The 19,597-nt window shown below is 41.5% G+C and overlaps 1 protein-coding gene across 2 annotated transcripts; it reads left to right on the top strand.

The window, feature by feature from the left end:
* The first annotated feature begins 700 nt into the window (after positions 1–700).
* On the top strand, positions 701–19,379 carry CHEK1 (checkpoint kinase 1). Of its 2 annotated transcripts, none has more exons than XM_045860261.1 (13): positions 701–771; positions 1,430–1,514; positions 2,285–2,508; positions 3,725–3,789; positions 3,884–3,953; positions 8,626–8,814; positions 9,228–9,332; positions 10,998–11,093; positions 14,599–14,707; positions 14,893–15,070; positions 15,331–15,462; positions 17,134–17,235; positions 18,367–19,379. In XM_045860261.1, the coding sequence occupies exons 2-13, from the start codon at positions 1,450–1,452 to the stop codon at positions 18,460–18,462; spliced, it is 1,431 nt and encodes a 476-aa protein (XP_045716217.1). In that variant the 5' UTR covers positions 701–771; positions 1,430–1,449; the 3' UTR covers positions 18,463–19,379. The 2 variants fall into 2 exon arrangements, with proteins under 2 accessions (XP_045716217.1, XP_045716218.1); XM_045860262.1 differs by having other exon boundaries at positions 762–822.
* Positions 19,380–19,597: the final 218 nt, after the last annotated feature.

The following is a 19,597-nucleotide window of genomic DNA, read 5'->3' as shown; positions in this document are numbered from 1 at the left end:
GTAAACTAGTTACTCTACTTTTATAGTTGGCATTGTGAAATGAGGCAAAGCAATCTTTTCGTTCCATCCGGCTGTTTCTTGCACAGTGAGAACGAGATCAGGTTGGACTAAGCTATGCAGATGCCCTTCTTCCAAAACGGTGGGGCTAAGGTGCTGCTCTGGAGCGGGTTCAAGAAACACTGGGCAAAACCGGTCATCCCCCCACTACCGCAAACTACAAGAGATTGCACCGGCTGCTTTCCCAGCTGGTTCTGGAAGGACCAGGTTCTGGGCTCCCCGCAACTTCCTTCGCCCCTTCAGCATTGCTTCTCAGCACCCGTTCCCAGCTTCTCGGCTCGAGCTCGGTCTGAGCCGCACTGGAAGGTGACAGAGTGACCATGGGCCACACACTCCTGTCCCGTAGCGGAGCAACTGTGCGAAGGTGCCAGGACCGGACAGGCGGCGCGCACGGGCAGAAACGCAGCCATGCGCGCTCGGCTCCAGCGCCGCCCAGGACGAAGACGCCTTTGGGCTCACAGAGCTATCGCGGGGGCGCCCTCGGCAGCCAGGGCCTCCTCCGGTCCCCAAAGGAGCCCGGGCCTCGCTGCTGAAGCCCGTAGGATCAGAGCGCCGGCCACTGCAGTGGCCACCCTTCCAAACTTGGAAAACAGGAAAGCGCGCCTCCCTGCTTTACGGCAAGGGCGCCCACGTTTGCGGCAGTGTGACGCTGCCAGTTTTGGCGGGAAAAGCGCTGCATTTGGATTGCTGTGGTGGCAGGCAGAGGACGGTCGGGTGAGGAAGGCGGCGGACAGCGTAGCAAGGGGGTCTGCAGAGGAGTTCGGGGTCCGCATTGGATGCGGGGGACACGGCAACGGGTTCAGGGCTCGGAGACTCTCCCGTGGAGGGGCGGTTCCAGAGAGCAGAGGAGGGGGAACCGGGGGTCCCGGGGTCCCGGGACCTGGGTGGTAGAGGGACTGCAGACGCCACCCCTGGGCTAGTCTGTGTGCCACCCTGCCCTCCCTTCCGCCTCTCAGGGCAGGCTGGCCCCGCCCCGGATCTCCCCGGCCTAGGGGACGTTAAGGGGGCGGAGAGGAGGAACTGCGGTGGTTCTAGCTACCTTCCGCTCACCTCTCACCTGCCTCCCCATCCCCCAGGAGGCACCGGCCCCGGGGTTTCATCACCACCACTGCTCTGTCCCCTTCGGGGGCAAGAACGGCCGCGTCTGAGCATGCAGTGTGCGCGCCAGTGGATGCGCACGGGACCCAACCCCCCAGTTTAGGATACTGGCCTGTGGTTTAGACCGGGGCGAAATATGGGTGATGAGGTGCCAGGGGAAACCAGAGCTGTTATTTATATTGAGGGCTCCTGGTAGGACGCGGAGCCCCGCGGCTTCCCAAGTGATGGGAGCTCGAACTCATCTCGCGTCTTTTCTGGTGCCTGCCCCTTGCAGCCCGGGTGCCCCGCGGAGTCATGGCAGTGCCCTTCGTGGAAGACTGGGACCTGGTGCAGACGCTGGGCGAAGGCGCCTACGGAGAGTGAGTCGGCGCCCTTCCCACCCCCACCCCTGTTCATTTTAATACACTGGGCGCTTAGAAAACAGATCTCTGCATTTGAAATCCAAAACCTGTGGGTACTGAAGCTATACGATCTTTTGTAAGGACTTTGTTTTGTTTTACATTTTCTTTGTAAAGAGCTAAAAGGGACCGCTAAAGTCAGTTTCTCCTGCCACATACTCCTTCCTGTGGTTTAGGCGTAATGCTTAAATGAACTATCACATGGAGTTTGACTGCCTGGCGCCAGCCACATCGTCACTCTGTCACCTGCCCTGCGGGTCATTGTTTTGTTCTTAGGCAAGCGTCTTAATGTCCTTGAGTGCCTCTGTTTTCTTAGCTGTAAGATGGCAATGATGGTGCTGACCCCATGGGTGCGTAGAACAGTGACCACAGGATTAATAAACGTTGGGTAATGTTACTACAATTGAGTGAGTAGAGGATGTGTATTCATGATGGGGCCTAGCATGGCTATTACCCCATTTTATTTTCTCAAGCGTTTGTTCAGTGACTTTTGGTTGTACAGCATATGACCGGCATATTCTGTCTTGGTGCATTTGTTTGTACCTCACCTTTCAGAAAGGAGTCGTATCTTTTGAGAATATGGCAGGAACCATTCCCATGGTTTCTCCTTGGTGGAGGAATTTGACGAAGGTAAAATAGTGTTGGATGGGTCGCGCTGAATCTTTTGAGGTTGTAAAAAGAAATGGAATTCATGTGTCTGGAGTGTTATACCTTTTCCTTTCTCTTTGTAGAGTCCAACTTGCTGTGAATAGAAGAACTGAAGAAGCAGTTGCAGTGAAGATTGTCGACATGAAGCGTGCGGTAGACTGCCCAGAAAACATTAAGAAAGAGATCTGTATCAATAAAATGTTAAATCACGAGAACGTGGTGAAGTTCTACGGCCACCGGAGAGAAGGCAACATCCAGTATCTGTTTCTGGAGTACTGTAGTGGGGGAGAGCTTTTTGATCGCATAGGTATGGAAAAGATTTAAGATAATTATTCTGCTAAAGAAGTCTCTAAATTTGTTTTTTAAACTTGGGTGTGCTCCTTGGTCAGTGTCCACTCAGAATTGCAACAGAGAAATTGAAGTAAATTGTTTTGTTTTTGCTTCTTAACACCTGAAAGCGTGAAGTCAGTAAAGAAAACGATCTTCCCAAGTTTTCTAAGTGATTTGGGTTGGTAATGTTGTTTTGTGGATTTTAAGAATGATAAACTAATCCCGTGGGGAAGTATTATAAATGAGATGCATTGTTCGCCTGTACAACTTTTTGTAGACACTAGTTACATGAAATCATTGCATATATTTACAGATCCCAAATAATAGCATGTTGTTATGTTTCTTCATTATTTGTTTACATGAAATAATTTACAGTTTTCTATGATTGCTGTTATGTATACGAAGTAAATTCTGTTTCTGCTACTTGAATGTTCTGTGTAGACTCAAAGGCTTGATGTTATAGGACGCTGAGAAGTACATAAAATATATTCTGTGGTCCTAAATTTATTATTTAAAGCCATCATATTAACAATTAAAATTGGTTTTTAGAATCTCTAGTATTTAATCTCAGGAGAGAGTTGAGTGTAAAAGAAATCAAGAATTAATAAAGAAGATCAAGATAGAATAAAATAACTGACAGTGGAACATTTCTTAATAAAACTGTGTTTTGTAAAGAAACTTCACTGGCATTCGTGACTGTTTGGTGTGAGAAGTCAAATATGAAGTTTAAATCTGTCGTTAAATGTTTAGTGACATTAGCTTAGATTTGCCTAAGCTTCCACTTTGGCAATTACATTTCAGGAGTGTAAAAATACGGGCGTAATGTTTTGATGAAATTAGGGGAGAATCTGAAAGCTCAAATCATGGTTAATATAAGATAAGCAGGGGCTTTCAAGGGGTGGTTTGCATTCTTGGTTTGGATAATAGTGTGTTATTTCTCTCTGTAATTTCCCTGTAATGTTAATTTGTTTTTGCCACGTAACAGATGGGGAAATTTGAGTTACTAAGTTACTAAGTTAAGAAAGAAGAGTTATTACTCATTGTGTTACTGGACTCCAGAGTCTTTTGTTGGCATAAGATTGTGCTTGCTGAGGTCCAGTCATAAATGTTTAATCTTAGAAATAAGAAGACTCTGTGGTTGATTCCTGATTATACGTACCTGGTAAACTAACTTTCGTAATTGATTCTCATAGAGCCAGACATAGGCATGCCCGAACAAGATGCTCAGAGGTTCTTCCACCAGCTCATGGCAGGGGTGGTAGGTGCAGCTGTCTCATTTCCTTTTACTTAAAGTTAGCATGAATGAAGTCAGTTACCAAATTCTGATATGGTTCCCTTTGCTTTCCACTTAGGTTTATCTGCATGGTATTGGAATAACTCATAGGGATATTAAGCCAGAAAATCTCCTATTGGATGAAAGGGGTAAGTTTAGCATTTTGTCACTGCTACCTAAATTATTTTAACACAGCCAAAGAAGGGTGTTTCGAGGCTTTTCCTTTAGTGACATTTCAGGGCAGACCATCTGAAAAGTCTTGGGAATTTGGGTGACTTGTAGTATATTTAGACTTCACAAGTCCTTCATGATGTTGTGGATGAGATAGGGAAATCTAAGCTGGATGCCAGGGTAGCTCCCTAGATGAACAGCTATATGAATAGTCTTAAACAGCTCTTTAATGAATTAAGTGAATGTTTTTATTGGAATAGCCTGGACTTTAGCTTTGCCCTGTTTGTACTTTTTAATCTGTGACTTGGGTAAAGGTGCAAGGAGTTGGGTCATATCTTATGGATGAAACTGAGAGGGTATATAGTGAAAGTGTTAGTTTGTAGAATAAGGATCTACGAAGATGACAGAAGTGTCAGCTGCATGAGCTAATGATTTTTGTCTGTTTTGTTTAATGCTGTACTTAATGCACTAGAATAGTGCCTGGCACATAGTAGGCTTTCAAAAATATTTATTGAATGAATGAATTTAGCAGACCAGAGAGGTGAGTCAGATTTAGTGAGTTGTTTTCCATTAGGGAAAAATCTAAAGTCCAATATCTGGATTGAAAAAAGTACCAGGTAAGTACTGTTGAATGGCCTATCTTTGGCAGCAAAATAGGTTAAAAGTTCGTAACAGTCACCAGTGTTAATTTGGTCATTGGGAAGCTAAGGTGAGGCCACACCACAAATAATGGGTATCCTGGGGAAATACTGTAGGAGGCCTGTGGGCCCCTGAAGTACTTTTGTAGGAGAGTGACCAGAATGATGAAAGGTATAAAACTTTGTAAAATAAGGAATAATTGAAAAAACTCAGGGAAACCTGCTAACTGTTCCATACAGTTCTTCCGAACACTTGAGGGGAAACTGTGCAGAAGCAACTTGCATTGGTGGTACAAGATGACCCCTCTTAATGGGTCTGTCCAGAAAAGGAGTAGGTTGCTTTGGAAAACAGTGGATTTGTAACTTGTGAGTCAAACACTGGATTGTTGATTGTTAGGGACACTGGGAAGGGAATTGAAACATTGCTTGGAAAGTTGGACCGAAGTACTTTTAGGATCTCGTTCAACGTTGAGATGTACTGTTTTCTGGCAGGATTGTTCCCCTCAGCAGGTAACAGTGTCCTGTCTCATCTGCCTCTTCCCGACTTCTTCCTGAGCTCCCTAGTAGACCTCCATACAAGGGGCTAAATTAAGAAAAGCCAGCCCTGGCTGGCATAGCTCAGTGGATTGAGCACGGGCTGGGAACCAAAGTGTCGCAGGTTCGATACCCAGTCAGGGTACGTCCCTGGGTTGCAGGCCATGACCCCAAGCAACCACACATTGATGTTTCTCTCTCTCTCTTTCTCCCTCCCTCCCTTCTCTTAAATAAATAAAATCTTTTAAAAAAAGAGCATTTAAAAAAAAAAAGAAAAGCCAGCTTGTATAAATAACAGAGATATGAACGTGTAAAAATATCTGGAAAACCGAAAACTTTGTTCCCAAACTAAAAATATTGGGGTTTTTTTTCTTTTTAAAAATAAAATGTGATCATGAAATGAGATTAAAAGTATAAAGAAGAAAGTGAAAAATCACCAAAAACCCACCAGTCAGTTAACTGTTTCAGTGAGTACCTTTGTTCGTGCTTTGGTGAATATCTTCCAGCAATCCTTGTATTAGGTCATTTACCAACCTAGCTACTTAAGAGCCTCCTTTGGTTATTTAGCTTTCTGTAAATTGTTTCATAAGGCACATAGCAAAATTTTAGATAATAAAAAAATTTGGTATATAGGGGAAAAGGAACTCTAGAGCAGCCTGTTGATGAACCCTGAGAAAAGAAAGCACAAGCTGGGGGAGTTCCCTTTGCTTCTATTTTTCATTCCGTTACTTTTTGAATACTAAAAGCCTTGATGGTGTTGTAATCAGTTCTCCTTCCTCATCTAGAAATTAAATGCCAGTTTCAGTCTACATAAAATCCTATGAAAAAGATGGATTTAAAAAGAAAAAACCCTGGCTGATGTGGCTCAGTGGATTGAGGGCCAGACTGCAAAGCAAAGGGTCGCTTGGTTTCCATTCCCAGTCAGGGCACATGCCTGGGTTGCTGGCCAGGTTCCCAGTAGGGGGAGCTCTAGAGGCAACCACACATTGATGTTTCTCTCCCTCTCTTTCTCCTTTCCCCTCTAAATTTTTTTTTAAATCTCAAAAACTAAATGAAAAGCCATTTAAAAAAGGAAAGAAAGAAAAGAAGGATTGCATGTCTCTAAATATGGTAGGCAGTATAGCATAGTGTTAAAAGTTTGAGCTCCAGAGTCATTGGAACCGAGGTTTGATCTAGGCTGCCTCTTAGGGTCTGTGGCCTCCGGTAAGTTGCTTCACTTCTCGCTCTGCCTCACTGTCTTCATTTGTAAAATAGGAATAGTAAGAGTATCTACTTGGGCTGTGAGTATAAAGGAGATACATACGAACACCAGTGTGCCCCCCAGCTTAAACAATGAGACCTTACACGTGTACGCACTGCTCACAGCTTTGTGTTTATAATAGCAAAAACTGGAAACAACCTAAATATCTCTCAGCAATAGAACACATAAATTACAAAATGGGTGAATTATAGCTACAACTAATTACGTGGATAAAATTCTGGAATGTGATATATAGCAAAAACAATGGTAGAAGAATTCATACAAGTATGATTCTGTGAAGTTCAAAAATATATAAAACCAAATATATTGTTTAGGAATACGAACATGGAGAAAATCACAAGAAAGGGCATAATAAAACTCCGAATGGTGGTTATTTCTGAGAAGGTAAGGGAGAAAATATATTTTGGGAAGTGTTTAAGGGGATTTCAAAGGAGATAAAAGTTCTTAACACTGGGCATTGGGTGAGTGGGTGTTCATTGTATTGTTCTTCGTCTTGCATCTTATTTAAATACTCTTTTATTTCTATCCAATAATAATAATCTTAAAAAAATAAAGCATTACCAATATAGTTGAAGTCCTCCTGTATATTCCTTCACAGGTATACCTCCCTTTTTCTCAGAAATAACCACACTCTTTAATTTAGAATTTATTATTAGCAGTTCTCTAACCTGTTTTATGTTGCAAATATAACAAAAGAACAAAATCCAAGGAATACTGTGGTCATCCATTAGTGTTTTCAGTGATCAGTACTAATAAGTGACTTGGGACGCAATCTCAGTGATTTATTAAGATTGTGTCACATGTAAAGGTAATTGCAGGAGGTACCTTCCAACTCAAATACAGGTAAACGTCATCAATGGCTTACATATTATATTGTGCAGATATAAGTGATTTTTAAAGAATCCTCCTATTTTGGGACAGTAGCTTGTAGCTTTTAAAAACAAATAAAACAGTGATGACTGTTCTATGAATTTGAGCACAGACCCAATATAAAAATTGGGTCATGTTATGAATACTTGTTATGATGCTTGCCCTTTTTTCCCCTTATACCCAGTTTTATGTCAGAACATGTAAATATACCTTTTTAAAAACAATTACTTAGATAGTTTCATTGTGTACATTTATGATAAGATTTAATCACTTCTTTATTGGTGGACATTTAAGTTATTTACAAGTAACACTGCAAGAATATCCTTATGTTTGTGAGTTTGTAGGTGTATGTATTTCTTTGGATGTAGTCCTAGAAGTAGAAATTGATAGTTGAAAGAGTGTGTGAATGTTTCAGATTTTGACATCTTTTGCCAGATTACCCTCTAAAGAGGTTGAAAATAGGGAACCTTCCCTAACCCTAAGACTAGATTCCTTTGCTACAAGGTTTTAAAATGTTCTGTGTCTTCCTGACCTGCACAGCAGATGTCTGTGGTTGGTCTTCTTTAGTAATTTCTCTCCCCGCATTGGCTAGCGCAGTGTCACTCCGTTCCAGGAGACTCTCACTGGGCGGGAGTTAAACTGAAGGTTCTGCCTGCAGTTTTTGTGTGTTGAAGATGGGAAGTTAGAGGGGGAGTTTGCCTTTCTGGTTTGTTTTCTATACAGAGTTCCTCCTCCTTTTCTAAACTTACCCATTTCAACAGGAAGTTCTATTGGTTTGTAGATCTTTAGTCTTGGTGTGTCTTTACATAGAGGAGTGGGCAAAAGTAGGTTTACAGTTGTGAGCGTGTGAAACACAGAGTGAATAAAGCGATGGCAATAATCGTAACCCGCGTGTCTTTTTCCATATGAACAACTGAAGCCTACCTTTGCCCACCCCTGTATTTTCTTCCGGCCGGCAGGGCTTGTTTGCTGCTGGCGAAGTTGTGCCTGAGCATCACCGATGCCTCCTGCCCGCTGCACTCCCCAGGAAGGGCTCGGCTCTGCACTCAGCACTGGTCTGGAGTGGTGCCCTTTCCAGAAGGGCAGGCCCTTTTGGCTCCAGGGTCTTTCTTTAATTCGTTTTGTGCATCGATGCTATTTCTCTGAGTAGAAGCGATGAGTCCTTTCGCTAATTCTAGCTAGAGGATGATGTCTTATTTCTTCTTTTTAAAAATTGGTCATTTTAAGGTAGACAAGTTCTATAAACCTTAAGTAACACCAGTGATTTTCCAATAAAACTTAGTTTCTTTAAATATATCTAGTTATGAAACATTTGTACCCAGTGCCATCTCTTTTTCCTTGGTGTAGATAACCTCAAAATCTCCGACTTTGGCTTGGCGACAGTGTTCCGGCATAATAACCGGGAGCGCTTGTTGAACAAGATGTGCGGGACTTTGCCTTATGTGGCTCCAGAACTCATAAAGAGAAAAGAGTTCCATGCAGAACCCGTTGATGTCTGGTCCTGTGGAATAGTACTCACCGCAATGCTGGCTGGAGGTGAGAACTGTTTCTTCGTGAGAGAACTCCTGTCCTGTGGAAAGACAGATCTGTTATACCAAGATCAATGAAAGAAACCAAAGGCATCCATATTTATATGACAGTATTTTAATAGTGAGTTTTTTATAACTAGGTTGGAACTTCTAATCCCAACAGTTTTAAAAAATGAATGAAATACCACAGTAGCTCTTGCTTTGAAGATTCATGTGAATACTTTTGGGAGGGGTAAGGCAGGACGTGGTTTGTGCATCTTTGAGTACCTCTGAAACTTCTGTGAGTTGGTGCTCTTGGCTTGAACACTGTATTGAATTAACCTGCAAGAAATGGACTCGTATTGTTGATTATTTTTCCTTGGAACCTTTGCTGCATAATGATCTGAACACTCAGGAAACGGGGACTTGTTTCCTTTTCAGAGTTGCCGTGGGACCAGCCCAGTGACAGCTGCCAGGAGTATTCCGATTGGAAAGAAAAGAAGACATACCTCAACCCTTGGAAAAAAATCGACTCTGCTCCTCTAGGTAACTGGGTTGTCCTGATTGAAAGCACTGATTTGGATAATGAAGCGTATTACTGTTTGATTTTTTTTTTATTACATGTTTTTAACTTTTAAATAATCGGGTAAATAATCCATGATTCTTGTAGATAAATTTAAACATAAAAAATAGCAATTTTTTAAAAAGTCCTATAATCCCTCAGAAATAGCTCCTTCTAGTATTTTGATATGTGCTTCTGTACTTTGTTGTAAAAACATAAAAATATGTAAGTACATATATTGGTTACATATGTATACTCTTCATATGTAACATTTGTTATATATGTATACTATTTGTGTTTTTATTAAAAATGGGATCACACTACATATACATGATACTTTGTAGCTTTTTTGTGTTAATGCTTTGTGAACTTTTCCATGACTGCAATTACAGGCCCACATCATTGTTTTGTAGGTATCCTGCTGAATGGATATTCCTTATTACACTGATCTGGTTCGCTTTGTTAGGGATTTAGATTTTCTTCCTAATTTTTCACTGTTATGAAAGATATGATGATTATCCATATAAATTATTAATCAAAATAAAACTCCAGATGTGGAATTGCAGGGTCAAGAATATATGTACTTTTTAATTATTCTGGTTTACTTTGCCAAGTTGCTTTTCAGAAAGTTCATATCATTTCATCACAGTCTCATTAATTTACATTAAAAAATATTTAATCTGATAGACCTATAAAAATATATTCACTGTTTTTTGTTATTTTAAATTTAGTACTAATGAAGTTATATATCTACTATGTATTTATTATTTTTTTTAATATATTGTGATAATGTTTTCGCATTTATTAACTTTTTATTGAATTTGCTGGGGTAACATTGGTAACAGAATGACACAGGTTTCCGGTGCCTGGTTCTCTAAGGCATCATCTGTGCACTGTACTGTGTGCTCACCGCCCCAGTCACGTCTCCTTCCATCACCAGTCACACGCCTTGTCCCTCTCCCACCTCCTGTCTTTGCATTTATTACAAATATTTTTCATAATTTGTCATACAGTTTTATTTTATGCTATTTTGACATGCAAAACAGCTTACATTTTTATTTATTTAAATCTCTTGTCCTTTGTGGTTCCTGACTATATTGTCAGGTTTGGAAAAGTCTTTTCTACTCTATCACTAGAAAAAAATTTCCTGTGTTTTTATGACTTCACTTTTTTCAGTTAAGCCTTTTGTCCATTAGAAAATTATTTTTGTGGTAGGAGATAGTTGAGTTCCTTGTCAAGATAATTAAGACACCTTAAGATACTGGAGAGTAAATTTTTTTTTTAAACTGCATGAATGAGGACTTAGCATGACAGTGGAACAGGTTTGACATTGCATGGGTAAGAGAGTTTTTTGTATATTTTTGTTAATGTCCCCTGGGGAGAAACATTTCTACCTGCCCCGTAGGCTACTTTTTACCAATAATTGAGGCTCAGATCTGGGCATCGTGTCCTAAGGTGTAGACAGTAGCCAAGGACAACTGTGTGAAAGGAACTCCATAATGCAGTAGCTTTAATAGTTTATTCTTTTTCTCCCTCGCACGTAATATTTAGACGTAAGGAGACCAAGAGAATGTTCCATACCACAGGCTGCAGGCTTTTCTGTTTCGCGTGACTCTTTTGTAAATGTTGTCTCGGGGTTTTGTTTTCAGCTCTGCTGCATAAAATCCTAGTGGAGAACCCATCAGTAAGGATTACCATCCCAGACATCAAAAAGGATAGATGGTACAACAAAGCACTCAAGAAAGGTAATGTCCTTCACGTACAAGTAGTTTTTTCTGTGAACATAAAGAACTTGCAGAGTCGCTATCACAAGCCAACAGCACAAGACAGCCATATAGAGTTGAAAGTCAGGGCACTAGAGCTAATTGTGTGACCAAGTCTTAAGTGACAGAGAAAACTTGTCCTCCTGAGGAAATCACGTTACATCTCAGGTTTGAAGACTTAAAGGGGAGTTAGCCAGAGGAATACTGACAAGATAAGTGGCACATTCCGAACAGGGGGAGTGGCCTTGGGGACGTCTTGAGGTTGAGAAAGTGGGTATTTGAGGAACTTGAAAGAAGGGCCGGTAGGGTGTGGACCACGTCCAGCTTGTACACCCATGTTTCCCCAGTGGTTGCAGCGTGTGGTCATCAGAGGCACTCAGCATGTGCTTGCCGAGTGAACCACTGCACAGCGCAGGGGAGAGGTCAGAGACCGGGCGGGGGGAGGTAGATGTCAGCACGTGCTTGCCCAGTGAACCGGTGCACAGCGCAGGGGAGAGGTCTGAGAGGAGGCGGGGGAGGTAGATGGCAACCAGGTTGTGGAGGAGGACCTTCTAAGCCATGTGACCTTGTAAGCCATGTTATAAATTTTGTTACAAATTCTGTGCTTTCCCTTAAGGCTGTTGGGGAAACCTTTGAGAGATTTTAGAAAGGAAATGACATAATCATATATTCGGTTTTAAAAGCTCTTTCTGGCTACTTTTTTCCCCATTGCTTTTGATGTTTTTCATCCTAGCTGTGAGAAGATGGTAACCTGGACTAGGTTGGTGACAGGGGAATTGGAGAGAAGGGACAGAGTCCAAGGAAACCTAAGAACTTTAATGGACAGGGCTGGTGGTGGTGTACGTGTGGGAAAGGAAGAGCATGAGGCATCGAGGACGATTCCTTTCTAGTTGGAACAACTGTACATAAATGGCGGCACCATTTGCTGGATGTAGCTCAAGAGGAAACAGACTTGGGGGGTCTGTTTCTTTGACTGCGGACGTGTTGCATTTGAGAAGCTAAGTAAAACTGTCAAATTAGGTGTGTGTTTGTACCGGGAGACAGGACTACACTTCAGATGTCAATTTAGGTGTTTTCTTCAAGTAGATGGTAATGTAGTCAGTGGTCGGTGATGAAATTGGGTGTATGACAGAATGCTAAGGACCGCCAGCATTTAAGGGGCGGGTGGAGGCCAGGGGCGGAAACGCTGGTCCAGTGTACCCCATCACGTGGCGGGAGCAGTTCCGGGGGAGAGTCGGGAGGTGTTTCTGGAGCACGGTGTTTGCACAGGGACTGGAGTCCGCGCGAGGGGGAGAGCAGATTGTAGACGGCCCAGTCAAAAAGCACGGCTGAGAGGAGACACCAGCTGGAGGCAGATGGGGAGTCTTTAACCCTTCTCTGGATGTTTTTTCAGCTTTCACCTTACTTTATTTGAAGTCCAGCTCTCCCCTGAGGGCACTGCTGCATCTGAAATAGTAGATGTTTCTCCCACACTCTTGTGCCTTGGATTTGGGGGTGAGGCAGGCATCCTGTTTTTCCTCATTGTCACTTTCTCCTTTCTTCTCATTTCCCCCTCCCAACCCCTGATTTATTCCAAACCTCGTTATTGGACTGCCACCACCCACCATTCCTACTTGTTACAATCACCTTTTAAACCCCAAATTAAAATTTCTTTCACGTTGTCACTCTCTCCATCACAAGGCCATGTAATTTTTGTCATGGCTCTTGGTGATTGAAATATTCATCTGGATGATCCTTCTAGTACCCTGGCCTCACGTTTTCTTGACCTTTTTCTCTGCTAGTGCTCTCTGATCTTCAGGCGTTCTGCTCTGGATGCGGGTTTATTTTTCCTCCCCCCTCTAGCACCCTAGCCCCAGCAATCTGCTGCCCCTGCCTGGGCTGGCAGTCCGTTAATTCTGCTAACTCCCGAGGTCCTGTGTTTCACCCTCACTATTTTAAAGCCTGAGGCCAGTCACTGTAATACTTGTTCACATTCACCTTCAACTTCCTTGCCTCGTTCTCTCTTCATCATACTCACAGGTAAAACCTAACCCAAGTTTTCTGTGAGCTCTACACTTACACCTGCGTAGCTCGTGGCGACTGGAGAAGAACATAAAACAATGTTCACTCTAAATTCAGGATCACTAATCCTGAGTGGGCCCTTAATTCTAGGCAGTCATAGCGCATCTCCCCACTTCTTTCATGGCCGCTCTCCTAAGTCACTTTATTTAACCTCTCCTTTTCTCTTCAGCGCCTAATACCTCTTCCCCACGCTCAGTCTTGGGGGGTGCCAGTACTTCTGTTTCACTGGGAAATAGAGACAGTCACAAGAGAACTTCCGCGAGCTCCCACCACCATCCCCCCCCACCCAGCTGTCTCTTTGCTCACAGTTGTTTTCTCCCCCGTTGCTACGGATAAGCTGCTCCACGTGCAAGCCAGTGCTGCCTCTCGTGCATGAGACCCGGTCCTCCTCTGCCTCTTCGGGGGCATTGTCTCGTCATTCTTCTCTTTCTCCCCCTCTCCTGGATCTTGTCAGCATTACCAGCACGCTGTTTCTCCTGTCTTAATAAAATGTTAGTAGGCTTACCAAAGTGCTTGAATGAATGGGTTAACAAATAAAAAGGTTGGCTAGGCTTCAGCGTGTTTGAATGGTTTGGGGACACATCCAGTTGAGAGGAGGAGGCTGGCATTCTTGGGGAGGGAGTAAAGGGGTGTCCGGGTCCCTGAGGAGACAGGAGAGGTGAGCGGGCCCAAGAACAAGTAGAGGGGTGAATGTTCGATGGGGGAGAGGATGGGCAGGAAGGCAGGTGAACCAGCAGATTCGGTAGTGCAGCTTGAGGGAGTTTCTGGTGACCCTTCTGTCTGGGAAATGAGAGGCGGTATCGTACACTAAGGAATGGGGTGCCTCCTGTGGGGTGGTTGCGGAATTTGAGGCGAGTGCAGAGCTTTTGAAACAGTCCCTGTGGAGAAAGGGGGAGGAAGCGGACTAGAGGAACGCAGCACTGAGTATCGGTGTCGAGGGCCCCGCCCCGAGGGTAGTAACGCGAATATATAGCAACTCATTTTCTGTGTGACAGTTACTCTCGTTAGAGATGTTTCAGTGGAGCACGGGATGTTGGGTAGAGCAGATTCGTAGTGTTCGTTGCCAGTATCATAAATTATTTCTTATTTTAAGAAGTTTTTATTCTTTAGCTAGGTCTCTCTGTCTTCATAGAACATTTCTCTGTCACCATAAATGGTACCGTTAACATTATGGCCTTGTACTCCACTCTTGGGACATACTTCCTGATCAGGACTTGTGCAGTTTGACAAGGGAGTCCTAGTAAGTTCATCATAACCACAGTTCTCATAAAATCTGTGTAGAAGAAGCCATTTGTTGTGTAAGTATTTTGTGTTAAGTGACTTCAGATGTAGTTTTACTGCTTCAGGTTGCCAGTTGTGTTAATTAAAAAGTTTCTGCATAGAAAACTTGAAAGCCTTTGTATTTATTTTACTTCATTGTTTGCAGGGGCAAAGAGGCCCCGAGCCACCTCAGGCGGGGTGTCCGAGTCTCCCGGCGGGTTCTCGAAGCACATCCAGTCCAGTTTGGACTTCTCCCTGGCAAACAATGCCTCCAGGTAAGATTGATGAACAAAGATCAAGTACTTGTGAAGGTAATATTCCCCTGGAAAGTAATACACGTATATATTTTATCCTAATAATGATTGTCCCTTTTACTGGTGTGAGAGTGTGTAATGTATTATAAAAAGGCCTGGCAGATTTTATTCCAAGATCGATTTCTCCCCACATCCTAACACGCCAGTGAAGAGAAGGTGAGGTGCTCCAGCTCCCAGCCTGAGCCGCGGACAGGCCTCTCCCTGTGGGACACCGGCCCCTCGTGCATCGATAAGCTGGTGCAGGGCATCAGCTTCTCCCAGCCCGCGTGTCCGGATCACATGCTCCTGAACAGCCAGTTGCTGGGCACCCCGGGGTCCTCACAGGTGAGAGGATTTAGTTTTCAGCTCAATAATGGAAGCCGTGTATTTTTTATTGTCTTAAAGTCTTTTTTTTTTTCAATGTATAAATCTTAAAGTATTAATACTTCACAACAGTTTTTTTGACAAGTAAGAGATCATTAGAGGAGACCTTTATGTATGAGAATCTTAAGTCACAGAAAAGAATTTTCACACTAAATACCATAGCTATGTGACCGCTTTCGAGGGTATGAGATTAATCCTGCTTTTCCTCACTTGGCACATAGACTCCCTGGCAGCGCTTGGTCAAAAGGATGACACGGTTCTTTACCAAACTGGATGCAGACAAGTCTTACCAGTGCCTGAAGGAGACTTGCGAGAAGTTGGGCTATCAGTGGAAGAAGAGCTGTATGAATCAGGTACATCTCATCGATTTTTTTATTATACCCTTTCCTAAAGAAAAATTTAAATATTTGAGTAAAAATTTTTCATTGGTACATTTTTAAAATTTAAAGTAATTAGTTCGGTTTGAAAACTAAACAGTTGAAATGAAAGGAACTTAAGTAAAATGTTCTTTACCTTAAGAAATAATATTTCTTAAAAGATTTATTAATAACTTTAGTAAGTTGTTACAAATATTGAGACTCAAGTCATTATTCCCTTAAAACCTATATATACTTAATTGTAACAGCAGCAATTGACTCCCTTTTGGGAAAGGAATGAACACACTAACAGTCCCTCGCTCCCCCCCCCCCCCCGTGTCCTCTGCTCCCACACATCACCTTTTGTTTATATTGTTATAGCATATTTGTAACATTGACATTCTGCCTTTAGGCTTTTCAAAAACCCTCATAACATGAGAAACAAGTAAGGGACACTTTGTCGCATTAAGGGGGACCGAAGAGTCCTGATGAAGGATGTGATGTGTGATCTTCCACTGGACCGTGGACTTGAAGAAACAAAGCTATAACAAATGTTATTCGATCAGCTGGGGAAGTGTGAATGTGGGTTTTATATTAATGGTTCTGTATCAGCGTCCGATTTCATAGGTATAATCCTAAAATTGTAGTTTGTGAGAGAATGTCTTAGTTCGTAGGAGAAACATGTTGAAGTGAAGTATCTGCTCTCTATAACTTAGTTTAAAAACAAAAAAAAAAACTAGCACATAAAAAGAGACAAGTAAACACATACTTACGTAGGTCAGTAAGGTCGAAGGGCCTGGTGTGATTTATTACACAGTTCTTTCTGTTTTTCTGCTTCAAAATTAAAGTTAAGAGAAAATGCTATGTGCCGAAGTCTGAAGCCAAACTGACTTTTCTCTCACTTATATAGATAATATGGATAATTTACTCTTTTTTTTTTAAGGAAGATTTATTAAGGCAGAAGTCACATAACATGAAAATCATCACTTTAACTCTTTGAAAGTGTACCGATCAGTGGTTTTAGTATATTCACTAGACTGTATAACCGTCACCATTTAATTTCAGGATGTTTCTTCGCCCGTAGAATCAACTGCACCAAATAGCAGTTACTTCTTATTCCTCGTTCCCTCATTCCCTGGCAACCACTAGTCCACCTTCTGTCTGTGCACTGCTTGTTCTGGACTTTCCATGCAAAAGGAATTATGTGATACATGGCCCTCGTGTCTGCCTTCACGTCCTGTGATGTTTTCGTGCTGTAGCATTTATCAGAACTACAGTAGCTTTTCAGCCACAAATCTGGACTCTTTCTTTCTGATGTTTTAATAATCTTGCTTTGTTCTCATTCTGTTTTTATTCATTTTACTTCTTCTTTCACTTGTTTTTTCGGTAGCGTACTGCTTTATTTTGTTGGCCGAGAGTTCGCCCAGACCCACGCCCTGGTTATGGAGCTGTGTGCTAGTTACCGCTGGCCCAAGCAGAGCGCGCACAGCCACAGGGAGGGAGAACCCCGCAGGGGTGAGCCTGTGGGTGGGCACAGCTCCGGGCTCCCGTTGTAGAAGTGTGCGTGTCCACGTCTTATCTCAGTGGTGTCACCAACCGGGACTGCAGTTTTTATTTAGAGTTTCCTCTGCTCACACACCTGGCTTAATCTGATTTTTATTGCCTTAGGTTACTGTATCAACAACTGATCGAAGAAACAATAAACTGATTTTCAAAGTGAATTTGGTAGAGATGGATGAGAAGATTTTGGTTGACTTCCGGCTTTCTAAGGTATGTAGAACAGCATATTTAAAAAAAACAAACAAAAAACTTTGTTTCGCTTAAAGAAGTGTTTATGCATGTTCATTGTAGAAATTTTAAAAATACAAAAAAGTTTAAAGAAGAAAATGAGAATCAAATTTAATCTTATTTTCCAGAGAAAACACAGGTTTATTTTTGATATATTTCATTATAGTAGTCTTACTGCAACTAATAGTATGTACTATGGACATACTCTTATGTGGAGATTATTTTAAAATGGTACTAAGTTTACATATATGTAACATTTAGAAACGTAACTTGCTTTTTTTTATATAATATTATAAACATTTGTTCTTGTCATTATCCTAAAGTATAGCTTATGGAAATGTCATTTTCTTTGTAAAAGTTTTTGTTTTTTGTAGAATATGTAACTAAGTAATGAATAAGAAAAGTAAAATAATTCTAAATGATTTTTACCTTTAAAATAATTACCCTTAATAATTTTGAAGCATTTCAAATTTTTCGTATTGAATTTACATATCTTTTTAATAAATATTGATTTGTCAAACATATGTGCACATTATAATTAATGAACTTTTATCTGTTAATAATGCTATGATTAATATTCATAGACATAGAGTTTCATTCACATTTTTTATTATTTCTTAGAAATTATTGGTGCTGGGGTTATATGTAGTTTTAAAGCCCTTGACATGCAAGACAAAAATAGTGGCTTCTGTTTCCCGAGAGGCTGCACGCAGCCCTAAGGGAGGCTGGAGGAGGAGGTCGCGCACTCTGTGTTGGAGATGTGCAGAAACGCTGTTGTCCCAGCACTTGCTTGGTATGGAATTACATCGTTAAGAGCCTAGTGTAACAAAATTTTTGGTATCACTGAATCACTGGCTCCTTTGTCACGGTATTTTGGCAAGGCTCAGTGTAGCTGCATAGCTTCTTTTTAGTTTACAGACCTCCAGTACCTATGGAAACAATGGCTTAGGTCCAGAGATGTCAACGCTTGAAACAGACAGGATGTCACTGGGTTGCCCCTCTGAGCCCAGTGTGGCGGGAACAGCGATGGGCCTGAAGTCAAGTCAGGATGATTTATTTAGCCATTTCTTCTAAGATTTTTGACCTAATTTTTGGATATTATTCCTAATATAGGGTGATGGATTGGAATTCAAGAGACACTTCCTGAAGATTAAAGGGAAGCTGAGTGATGTTGTAAGCAGCCAGAAGGTGTGGCTTCCTGCCACTTGATCGAGCCTTTGGCTTTGGAATCCCTGGTGAATATAGTACTGCTATGTTGACATTATTCTTCCTAGAGAAGATTACCCTAATCTGCAAACTGCAAACAGTAGTCTCTGAAGAATTGTCTTCATCCTGGTCAAACACTTTCCAATATTGTTGTATGTTCTGCATAAAAATAATACCTATATTTTAATTGTAAATAAAACTTTGGGGAAGGGATAGAATTCATTAGATATTTCTTCATCTGTGTTTAGTGTCTACATTTGAGACCCACCTGGAAAACCAAGCTTTGGGGATATATGAGTTTACCAGCTTTTATACCAGTACAGTGAAGGATGATACTCTTGTCCCATATTTATCAAAATGGTTATGTTCAAAAAGTATATATTGCCTCCACATTGGGTTAAGTGGATGAATTAGTTAAAAAAAAAATTCTTGCCACTTGTGAAGCCAACTTCGGAAAATATATCCCCAAGATTTGTACTCATTCTCAAAAGGGCCCAATGACAAGGTATGTAGACTCATTCTTGAGTGATAATTTTTCATTGAAATTGAAAGTTGGTATGGTTTTCCCACTCTAGTTAATAAAATGTAAATATAAAATATTGGTTGATCTTTCAAGTAGAAGTTGAGCACAAATTCTAATGCTTAACTACATTTACTCTAAAATTACTATTGCACATTTTAAATATTTTTTATATTCTCTACTTTCACAGCTATATTTTAATTCTTTATTACAGAAATAAATTCTATTTTGAAATTGAATAGCTAACTCTGTGCACTCATTGGTGACTAAGCTTCTAGGTGGTAAGGAATAAAAGAGAAGGGAGAAATAAGGAAGCTATGATAGAAATAGATGTGATTCCTGGTTCTTTTATCTTAGATTTATTAAGACTTTGTTCTAATAAAATTTATATTACCTTGAATGCATTAGGTTGGGACTTTGTATTCATGTACTGGTAAATTGTGCCACTGCAGTATACCCATAGGAAGAATAAATTTCAACTGATAGGTGGCTCCTACAAATTGAGCCAGTAAATTCTCAGATACGAAGAAACCTTGTTTTTGAAGATTGTCAGCCATCCATCCATCAGTGGCTCTCAAAAACAGTCATCTCTGGCTTTGACATCTTACAGTCTACCTA

The sequence above is a fragment of the Phyllostomus hastatus genome, unplaced genomic scaffold, assembly GCF_019186645.2.
Source record: "Phyllostomus hastatus isolate PE091 unplaced genomic scaffold, TTU_PhHast_1.1 phas_scaffold_193, whole genome shotgun sequence".
Taxonomy (NCBI): Eukaryota; Metazoa; Chordata; class Mammalia; order Chiroptera; family Phyllostomidae; genus Phyllostomus; species Phyllostomus hastatus.
This window is presented reverse-complemented; position numbering and strand designations above follow the sequence as displayed.